Source organism: Sinocyclocheilus anshuiensis, unplaced genomic scaffold (genome assembly GCF_001515605.1).
Source record: "Sinocyclocheilus anshuiensis isolate Anshui unplaced genomic scaffold, SAMN03320099.WGS_v1.1 scaffold304, whole genome shotgun sequence".
NCBI lineage: Eukaryota > Metazoa > Chordata > Actinopteri > Cypriniformes > Cyprinidae > Sinocyclocheilus > Sinocyclocheilus anshuiensis.
In genome coordinates, this window is record NW_015555737.1 from 1,099,373 (window position 1) to 1,110,581 (window position 11,209).

General features: G+C 36.9%; 1 protein-coding gene across 1 annotated transcript in view; it reads right to left on the bottom strand.

Annotated features, from left to right (window-relative positions):
• Positions 1-330: 330 nt before the first annotated feature.
• Positions 331-11,209, bottom strand: part of LOC107673134 (hepatocyte growth factor-like) — a 23,774-nt gene continuing 12,895 nt past the window's right edge. Inside the window, exons 10-18 of the mRNA XM_016466618.1 lie at positions 8,484-8,577; positions 6,751-6,887; positions 4,607-4,639; positions 4,326-4,431; positions 3,061-3,135; positions 2,297-2,446; positions 2,085-2,191; positions 1,435-1,577; positions 331-655 (exon numbers count right to left, since the gene is read on the bottom strand). Coding sequence (XP_016322104.1) covers positions 473-655; positions 1,435-1,577; positions 2,085-2,191; positions 2,297-2,446; positions 3,061-3,135; positions 4,326-4,431; positions 4,607-4,639; positions 6,751-6,887; positions 8,484-8,577 — 1,028 coding nt within the window. The 3' untranslated portion in view covers positions 331-472. The remainder of the gene's footprint in view (positions 656-1,434; positions 1,578-2,084; positions 2,192-2,296; positions 2,447-3,060; positions 3,136-4,325; positions 4,432-4,606; positions 4,640-6,750; positions 6,888-8,483; positions 8,578-11,209) is intronic.

The window sequence follows — 11,209 nt, forward strand, 5'->3', positions numbered from 1 at the left end:
GTTAGTTTGATGGGTAATGTGTGGGTTGAATGTACATACGAACGCTTTGTAGCGCACTGCAGCAAGATTTCTCTTCCGAGGACTTGAGGTTTTTGGTTGGTGGCCAGGAATTGCTATTGATTCTTGAAACAGATTCTGGCTGCTCGTCCGCACGGTCCAGTAGTCTTTATCTTTCCGTATGGCTAGTTGCAAATTTGGCCTTTAGAGACTTTGTCTCCCGGCGCCTTGCTCTGCGGTTCTGGCATTATTAGGTGAACAAATTGCTTGAATTCAGAGCAACAGTTTCAGTCGCAGTTCTAGCTCTTCGAGTAGTTTCTGAATATATGCTTCTCGGCCAAGCTGGGAAAGTTCCCAAGAACTTTTTCAAAAAGAGCTGTTCAGGTGACCCTTAAATCAAGAAATAACCTGTCGGATTTATGGAGATTCTGAATTTTTGTTCTCAAATCGTATGTTCAAGCCTGCTTATTCTCCATCAGTTGTTTAGTTCTGAGTTTGGATAATTTCTGAATACTTTATGAATCCATCCAGTATAGAAGGCCACGTTCACGAAAATGGCCGGTCGGTTGTGTCGGGCACATCCTCTGCCGTTTATGCTCACGCCGACAATGACTTTACTGTTACTCTCTTGGCATACCAGAGGGCCGCCATAGTCTTTCTGTGAGCATGAAAAATACAAAAAACTAAAGGTAAAAGGTATAACAAAGGTAAAAGTGCAACCAAAACCATTATAATGTGTTTCAGTTAGAAAATAAGATTGCATTTGTCTCAATATGTCAGCGATTTAAATAAGTAGCCATTCAACCATTCAAAAGTTTGAGGTCGGAAGATTTTTAAAAGTATTTTTCAAGAAGTCTCACCAAAGCTGCATTTATTTGATCAAACATGTTTTCTATTTGAATATATTTTCAAATGTAATATAGGAAAAAAATATTTCTGTAACGACAAAGCTGAATTTTCAACATCACTACTCCAATCTTTAGTGCCACATGAAAAAAAAAAAAAGTCAAATTTCTTCTTATTATTGATGTTTATAACAGTTTTGTTGCCTTTTTTTTTTTTTTTTTTCGTTTTACTGTATTAAAAAAGAAAAGGAAAACATTAAGGAACTGAGCCAGACTTGTCTAAAACATTTTGTGATTTTTGTGTTATACCTGATATAATTCTAACTATAAAAAATAAAACATTCTGATTTTTGCATAAAACCAATATACTTTTTGTGTAGGATTCTTTGATTAATAGAACATGCAAAAGAATCACTTTTATTTTGAATAGATATATTTAAAACAATGCAGAAGTCTCTACTGGCAATGTAATGCATTATTGCATTAAAATCATTCATTTCTGACCAAATGAATAAAAATAAAACACTTACTGACCCCAAACTTTTGAATGGTAGCACATCCTGCAGAGAGTAAATCTAGTGAATAAGCTCACCTCGCACACTCCTTCATCTCTCCTGCCACCAGCACACAGTTTTGAACTAGTGATCGGAATTGTCCCTTTGTGAAGCTGCTGGCATCGTTCATTGCTCACTATTGGCAGATTAACTCTTTTCAATGTTCCCTCATGTCCAGTGCCTGAGAAAGCCAGAAAACACTCTATTAGAGACTATATTTGGCACATTTACTTGAATATGAACTCAGATTTGTGTGCTTTCCCTCCTGCTTTCACACTGTTACGCTATGTAGTTCCAAACCGCAAAAAGCTTCCAAAATGATTTCATCATCAACATGAATTATTTTGGAAGCTGTTTGTTAATGTTGCCTCACAACAAAACTAGAACTTACTTTTTTTTTGCTCTCACATTTTAAATATTTGGAGCATTTTTGTGACTTTTTTCCCCCAAGCCCTGGTTAATTTCCTACCCTGCTTCCATTTTTACAATGTATTCTAGTGCTGTTCCTTGGTGTGCACACAAGTTTGGGTAATGGATTCATGCTAATTATAAGAACCAAACTTTATGGTCAATTGAAGACACTGGGTGGTTGTTGTGTTAGGCTGGAAGCAAGACAGCAATGTTGTGTGCCTGTAAAGCTGTCAGGTGGTGGGAAGTCTCTGAAGACTGACTCTTAAGTTGAACCCACCTTTGGTCTCACCCCAGCCGTACACAGAGCATATGGTGTCCTCCTGAATGCTGCAGTCCGCCACGGGCAGCTGAATAATTCTGACACGCTCTCTTGGGAGTGCAGGTCTGTGTGAAAGAGCAACAGAGAGGTCATTTCATCAACAACAAAGGAATAAGATCAGAGATGGAATATATTAATAATATACATATTGATTAATCGTCAGTTCTTACCGAGTCAGTCGGAGCAGAGCGAGACTAGAGCCTTCCGGGCCACAGATGACTTGCGAGATTCTTCTCTCCTGTCTGTGGAAGTCATTCTCACCCGACTCGTTCAAATGGGATATACCAAGCCAAACTCTATACTCTGATAGGTCAGGCACACTGGGGGGAAAAGCATATCATAAAAGTATGATTTCAAGTTTTGGGCATAAATTATTCATAAATTAATTTGTGTGTGTGTGTGCCAGTAATTTAGTTTTGTATGACCATTTTCTCTGATCCTTAACATTAAATGGGACATTTTCTATGTCTTTCATGCCAACAGCTTTTTATAATGAGGTGCATCAGATATACTAGAAAACTGCATGTTTACAAGTACAAAATTAATTTTTCAGCCTCTTTGCAATTAAAAATTTCAGAATAAATGGTTTTTGCAGCTTTGATTTTACAAATGGTCTTAAAATGGTATTATTTTTAGACTAGGAAGGATGTTACAGTATGATTTTGTAGTAAAATTAATCTTCTTATCTCAAAAGTTCAAGCTAAATTTGATTCCCCGTGATATGACCTCTATATTCTTTTTGTGGATATGTAGATATATGGATGTTTCATGCTATAAGATGCATGTTCTAAAACATCTGCAGCTTTGATTTGTTGGGTTACATGCTCAAGACAAATCATGGAAGCCCACTGATCACTGACCCTGTGACCCTGAGAATCCAGAGGTCATGGCCAGGGCACGACGGTGACTGTGCAGCAAGGCTGGAGATAATTACCATGACGAGAAGCACTGTCTGTCTGTCAGCACCCACTCCTCCCTGACCAGAGAACCTCCGCACCAGTGAGTGCTCCTGAAGAGACCGAGAGACATGAGACAGTGACGCATCTCCAACATGACTCTCTCACATTATAAAACATGACAGCGCAGGGCTTTACTTCTGAGGAGCTGTCTGAACACTGACTTCATGGACGACTGCACTTTATTTGGAGGGAATTTTACAGTCAATCTGCCTGCGATTTGCTTTTTAGGAAAACAGACAATGTGTATACTTCTTGCTTGATATAAAGAAAGTGGATACAAAGATTTGGGAAACGCAAACACCCTGTAAAATTACTGTAACTTAACTCTTACTGGAACAGTAAAGACAAAATTGTTCTTTTTGCTGTGGAGTCAAGAAATCTGTAAATATGATTAAAAGATTAATATTAGACAAAACTACAGAATGTCACATTTTTATTATTGGGTGTTTCAACACATAAATGTTTTACCAGCTAAGAAGATCAGCACGTTTAGAGTTCAACCCACTATCTGATGTGAGCATAAGTATTGGAACAGTTGCCTCACAGGTCTTTCTGACTGATCAGATGTGTCCTGTTGCATTCATTCTTCAGATATTAAAAGCAGGGAATGTGTCGTATCAGTTATATCCATTGCTTCTGCATTCTGAGTCTTGAATTCGATGATGACACACACAAACCAGGATGAAGACGAGGGAGCTGACTCTGAGAGAAAAGCAAGCAATTTGGATGCTAAAAGGAAAGAGGAAGTCAATTAGAGCTATAGCAAAAACTGAGAAATCAAGAGTGTGGAGACCACCGGAGACATCAGCAGCCAACAACGACCTGATCGCCTGAGAAAAACAACAGCAGTCGATTTATATAAATTAATGTATAAATGAATTATATACAATTATATAAGCCCTTTTTGCTTGATATATTTACTTACAAATCTAAAATGTTTAATAAATAAATAATAACTAATAAAAAGTAATAAAATAATAATAAAAAGTCATTTTAAAAACTGTCCATTAATGACATTTCTGACTAAAACTGTGGAATAAAATAATTTAAAGCAGGAAATTCCAAATAAATATGCTTTATAGTCAATGAAGTCTTACTAAAATTACATACTGGTAATTCTTCACCTTTCAATAAATACACATGGGTAAGTCTTGAGTTACCAATTCTTAGTGCACCACACATAATGTTTGTTAATGATATTATTTAACAATGTTATCTACATATTTTGCAAATTGCTTACCCTCTCTGTATGCTGACCATCCAGCTGCCTTCTTTAATCCGGACAGGCCCACCACCGACGATTCTCACCTGCTTGTGAACAAAACATGAGGTCTTTGTACCCTCATCTGTAAAGAGAAGAGAAAAGACCAAATGAGAGGTGACATAGAAGTTTATCAGAACACAGAAAAACACACAAATTCACAAATGTGTTTTTGAAATAATCTTTCTAATGTAATCTGAAGCAAAAGAATATCAGCTGGAAATCTGCACAGTTTAACAACACTTGAAAGACATGATTACCTTTTTGAGGTAGACAGTTATGTGAGGGCTCACCTAAAAAGGAAGGAAAAGGAAAGAAAGCTTATTTTTGTTCTAAGCAATGAATAGGCATGAGAAATGAAAAAAAGATGTGGTCACCAGTGATGGCTGTTTAGAGTATAATTTGAGTGAAAGTGTGTGAGGTCTTTAGCATAGGACTAGTCTTGGTCCAGCATGTGGGACCAGTTAGACCTGCGCAGCACTGAAGCTTAACTTATACATGCAAGTGTGTGTGTGTGTGTGTGTGTGTGTGACAGAGACAGAGGGAGTGCTGACAGTCTGAGCCACCTGGACTTTACACTCTTTAATTAAACTGAAACCTCTGTGGAAAGTGTGCACATGTGTGTGTGAGTGATTGATGTGCCGTATGTAGATTCGTAACACATGGCCTACATGCTCAACACAAGTCTGCGGTGTCAATGATGAGAGTGCAAGTCAACAGAAAAGCATATGTGGGTACATAATGGTCAAAAATATGGTTATTGTCTGTAATGTATAAAGAAATCAACAGTCATGCTTTAATATAAGTAAGGATAGATGGGCTCAAATGAAAGTTAGTGACATTACTTGTACTTAAGTATAAAACTTCCAACACAAGTGTGTGAGAGCTGTTAAATTCTACGAACAATTGAGTGACCGAGTTCTTAACTCTTTAAAAGGTTGGGGTCAAAGGTTTTTTTATTTTTATTTTTTTAAAGAAACTAATACATTTATCAGCAAGAACATATTAAAGTGATCAAAAGTGGCAGTAAAGACATTTGTAATGTTAAAGAAAGGATTTGTATTTTAAATAAAGAAATGTTTTAAAAATTTCTATTCATCAAAGAATTCTGAAAATATTAAGCAACACATCTGTTTTCTATGGAAGCCTGTTTCTGCCACTGAATAAAAAGTTTACATCTCGCAATTCTGACTTTTTTCTCACAACTGCATGGTATCAATTCGCAATTCTAAAAACATATCAGTCTTTTTTCTCCTCAGAACTGGACTTTATAACTCGCAATTGTGAGTTTATATCTCAAAATTCTGAGAAAAAAAAGTCAGAATTGCAAGTTAATATCTTGCATTTCTGACTTTATTTCTCGCAATTGCGAGTTTATATCCCACAATTCTGACTTTACATCTTGCTATTCTGACTTTATAACTCACAATCATGAGATTATATCACGCAATTCTGAGAATAAAAGTTAGAATTGCGAGTTTATATCATGCAAGATTGAAACAAGATGTAAGATGCAAGATGTAAACTCGCAATTGCAAGAAAAAAAGTCAGAATTGCAAGATGTAAACTCGCAATTGCAAGAAAAAAAAGTCAGAATTGCAAGATGTAAACTCGTAATTGCAAGAAAAAAAGTCAGAATTGTGAGAATTTTTTTAAAATTTAGTAGCAGAAACAGGCTTTCATAGTTTTCAACATTAATAATGATAAGAAATGTTTCTTGAGCATCAAATCAGCATATTAGAATGATTTCTAAAGATACTGAAGACTTAAGTAATGGCTACAGAAAATTCAGCTTTGCCATCACAGGAATAAATTATATTTTACAATTTTATTTAAAAAAAAAAAACAGTTAATTTGAATCACATAAAGCAAATAAAATACTTTTCTTTCTCATAAGAGACTTTTTTATTTTTACCGCAATCAAATCAGTGAATTCGTTGTCTGACTGATTGAGACATTGGTGGTTTTAATTCACAATGGTTCTAAACTAATTGTTCAGCTGCATTTCAGACACAAACTGGTTCAACTAATTTAATAAAAGTAACCATTTTAAACAAATAACTTACATTACGATAACTTGCAACTTTGCAGCAAAATATATCAATTTGATTTTCAAAATGTAGCTTTTTATGGTTTCTTTTTCATACTTTTATGTTCTGATCTAACTATGCACCTCTGGTTATTGTATGGTGACATAGTTCATTCTAAATTAATAAAAAACAGAATTTTATTCTATTTTAGGCAATATTTTTTTAGCATTTCACTTTTTGGGTTCAGTGGTTTACATTAGCCCCATATTCCTCAGCTTGTGTTAGACTCTTCATGTTTCAAGCAGCATTTTTAGTGAACCCAAAGGTCTCAATCAGGTTGTAATGTTAGCACAGACAACATGCTGCTCACTCACAGGGTTTGAGAGAGCAGTAATCCCAGGGGATGGATGAGCTGTTGGTATAACACCACGGGCCATGTTTGTCCTTGTCTGGGTTTCTGCAGAAGTCCCCCGCCTGTTCACCCATCAGCAAGTCCACATCTCTTTCATTACTGAGAACAAAAACAAATCTCATCATTACAACAGAAGATGTGCAGAGTGAAAATTAACATATTAATATAAACATTCAAAACAGGTGCATCATTCAGGCAAATGAAAAAATGAAAAAAAAAAAAAGTCAATCCAGTGTTTGTAACAAAACAATACATCTAAATCCATGTAGGAGAAGAGTCCAAAAAACATCTTCTTCTCAAAAGTTCATCTTAAGCCCCAGCTGTGTGGAGCTCCTCTCAGGAGGCAAGGTGAAGTATTTAGCTTGTGCATTACTCATGACATGTTTCCCCAAGCTTTTCCACATTATCACTCAGATTCAGGAAGATCCACAGATGCTACAATTCTCCAAACGTTCACCAGAGACCAAAAGTGCTACAATGAAGAGCACATGCATGGCACCAATGATTTTCTTGGCATGCTACTCTAGGGTTCATACAATGTAAACAATCTACGCCTAATGCCCGTCCAACAGCTTTGCAACCCGGCCGTGGCAGCTCACAGGCTGTGGGCCAAATAAAGCAGCTGATTGGCTTTGATGTGTTCATGGAGAAGGGTTAGGGCGAGGAAAGGGGTCAGAGGGTGGCTCTAAAGAATCCCGTTCCAGCTGGGTTGGCCTGCCTGCAATTTTTAGGGAATTGAGTCACTCCAACTGCTCCATGTTTACCATCAATTAGAGCTCTTCAGAATGGGGGTCCTGCACTAAAACGTGTTTTTCTTCCTCAGAAATCCGTGAGGGTCTTATTTTCTCAACGAAGACAAACGCAACCTGACAATCCCTGAGCTTTGCATCAATGAGCTGGCGGGGTTCTGGAAAGGTCGACCTTTGACCTGGAACTTGTTCATAAAACAGGGAAGTTATTTAACGCCACACATCTCAGGGTGAGTGTGGATGGCAGAAACAACACAGACCTTTTGCGGAAACGATTGCTCGACTCCTCTGAGACTTACACACGCACGCTCACTGATAATGTGCCAATGCACATTAAACACAGGCAAAACCATAACTGCATTAGAGGAAATAGACCACACCTGGCAGGAACAAATATAAACCCTTGCTATTTAACACTCCAGAATGGCTGTAAGTAACTGTGAATGCATATTTGATAGCTCCATCTGCTTACATATATTTTAAAAAACATGAGATATTTCACAAAGCATCTGTCCCATTTATTCACTCTCACCAATTTAACGACAACTTGCTGTGATTGACCCTTGAACCTAATGACTAAATGGAGTTTGTTCACCTTGCAAAGCGGCACAAAGGCATCATGGGATTGTCCTTGAGATCCTGCATAGCAAGATGTGGACCTAGTTTGGTTTCCATGGAAACTGAGTGAATGTCCATGACTGAATCTATGCGCTGTACCGATATAAATGATGGTTCTGCTTAATACTAGACTATGGAAAATTCATAGAGAAAACTAAATGTGTGTCCATACTGAAGGACTGTAAAAAATCAGTTTCTTGTCTCTGAATCTGTGCATGCTATTTATTCAGTTTTAAGCTCAAGTGATTTAAAAAATCTAATATTTACTCTGAAATTAATACACACAGACATTTATTTTGCAGTGTAGACATGGATGGACAGCTCTTACCTTTCACTGTGGTCTTTCCATGGAGCACAAGGGATGCCAGAGCGTGTTTTTGCCCGTTTTCCATTGTATGTGTCACCAATGCCCGTATAACACTCTGAAACAACATGGCCAGACAAAAAACATTATATTTTCAAACTAAAGCAGATATTATAAAGGGGTTGTGCAATAATAGTAAACAACAACATTTTCTGTGAGTGTGCTTGCCGATGCAAAACTCACTATGATATTTTGTTACTTTTTTACTTACGTAGATATGGGTCTGGTCCCTCATTAAAATTTAATTTTACCATTTTTCAGGCAAAAACTCTACATAAAATTGCTTAGAAATTAATATCACATTTTTCCTCAACCAGTTGTCTGTGTTTAGTATTTTTTATATACTATTAATTAATATTTTGAATATTAAATCTTCAGTTTCCTTTTGAATTTTAGTTTTAGTAATTTCTTTATGCTATTCTGTCATTTTTTTTATTTATTTTTTTATTTCAATTTAGCTTTAAATTATTTTTTGATGAATTTACATTTTAGTTTTTGTAATTTTAGTACTTTAACTTATTTATTTCAGTTAGCTGCCAAGGCATCATGTCTAATTTTCATTTCATTTAATACATTCTTTATTATTTAATTTTATTTTACACAAAAGTATATTCAATCAGTTGTTTTTATGCCACGGCAGAAGGCTATTTTCATGGCAAAAGAGGACAAAAGGTAAATACACAAAATATGTCATAAACAAATAGGATAAATCAATTACATACAGAAAAATAAAACTTTGCTTTTAATCAATGCTGTTAACCTAAATGCCTCAAAATTATTATCAAACTCTGCAAGTCGAAGTGCTTAAAGAAACACAGCAGGTTTGTGGAAACACACTGCTTATGGAAACACAGCAGGGCTCCCAGTGCACCACAATAGTCGAACGATCATCCCAACGGCCTCAATTGGAACACCGGCTAAATCGATCTTAACATCAGCGCTTGTGCGAGTCCTTCTCTGAAGCGTCTCCTGGGCCCTGCCAGTCACACGAAGCTGTCAGCAGTGATTAATGCTTGACTCATGCTGTCTCATTCCCACACTGTGGCTCCTGGTCCCTGCACATGTTTCAAACAGCCCCCATTAGTGGCCGTGGAGATCGGACTACAGGGACCACCGTATACCGATGCCAAGACAGCCAAGAAAGAGCAAATGAAAGAGAGTGAAAAGAAGGGAGAAAGAGCAACGACATTATTGAGCATCATGAAAAGCAATTATTTAGATATTATGTCTTGCTGGGGAGGATTAATAAGAACAAAGTCAAGGAAGTTTTTTGAGGATCGTTTTGATATGCAAAGAAGGAACTACTTCAAAAGTTATAGTCTTCTTTTTTTACCCAGCCAGAGAAACACAGTTGGAAGAACGCCAGCCATAACATCATGGAAAACAAGCTCAAGCCAGTAGATTATAAACATGTTTCTGAAAAGCAAATAAGTGTAATAGGTTTTATGATCGCTGTCTGTAAACTCGCCTGGCGTACTGGAATTTTCGCTCGCAGTACAGAAATACACATCTAGATGGAGAGGAGGCAAAGCCAGGGTCAGACATGTGACCGAACTTCATGAGGGTTGAATGTCTCCGGACAAGGGCATGGCTTGAAATACTCTACCAATAAGCTACAGCTGCAACAGTGCTTTGACCAGATGATTAATATTTGAAACAATTAATTTCAGTGTGCACTGAAATGTTCAAATGCATTCAAAAGTATCAATATGCCTTGGATTTCAATAAAACAGTAAATTTCTCCCTGGATTTTCTAAAAATCAAGGATGCTGATATTTTACATAGAATTATCTGTATATTAATGTGACTGAGCTCAGATTAGTCTGTAAGAGTTCATGGCCTGAAAAAAAAGTGCAACAATGTGATCTTGTGCATGACAAATACGGTTGAGAACACGTGACACTCTTGAACATTAGCTACCCAATAAGGCAATGCCTTTCCATGGTAGCTTCACTGAATTCAAAACACAGTAGCCTTGTGTAAGATGACTGTGTGCAACAAACAGACACTGATGACATGAAAAAAAGTGGTGTATATATATATATTGTTTTACTGTTATTTAAGAACATATGCTGTAATAAATTTGAGTTCTTATGAAGAGCAATGAGGTCTAAATGATTAAAGGGGTCATATGATCACGTTTGGTCTCGTTCTGTATCGCGTATCTTGTCAGTGTCTGCGCTTGCTTGGCCATTTGTTGTGGAGAAAATAAGGAAAGTGTGTTCAAGCGCCAGCAGAAAACAGTGTAAAGAAATAGTCTTTGAGAGAAGCAGTCTTTATCAGCGGAAGTTAAAAGCAGCTCGTAAGTGTATTTACTTGTGTCATTAGTGTTTAGTGCAGCTGTCGTTGCTAGGAAACGCTTGTTTTGTTTACTGTGTGGAGACGTGCTGATATCGCATTTGGTCTCGTTCTGTATCGCGTATCTTGTCAGTGTCTGCGCTTGCTTGGCCATTTGTTGAGGAGAAAATAAGGAAAGTGTGTCCAGCTGAATTAATTTAGTATTTTGTTAGACGGGTATAAAAAAGCTTAGATGACTTATACTGTCTTTTTACGCATTGCGTTGCATCGCGCTGCATCGCGCCACGTAAACATAAAACCATGTAAAAAAACGTACTTACAATCTGTGAGTCAGAACAGCCAGCATTGTAGTCTACTCTACCAGGATCAGTAAACAGTCCTCCATAAAATGT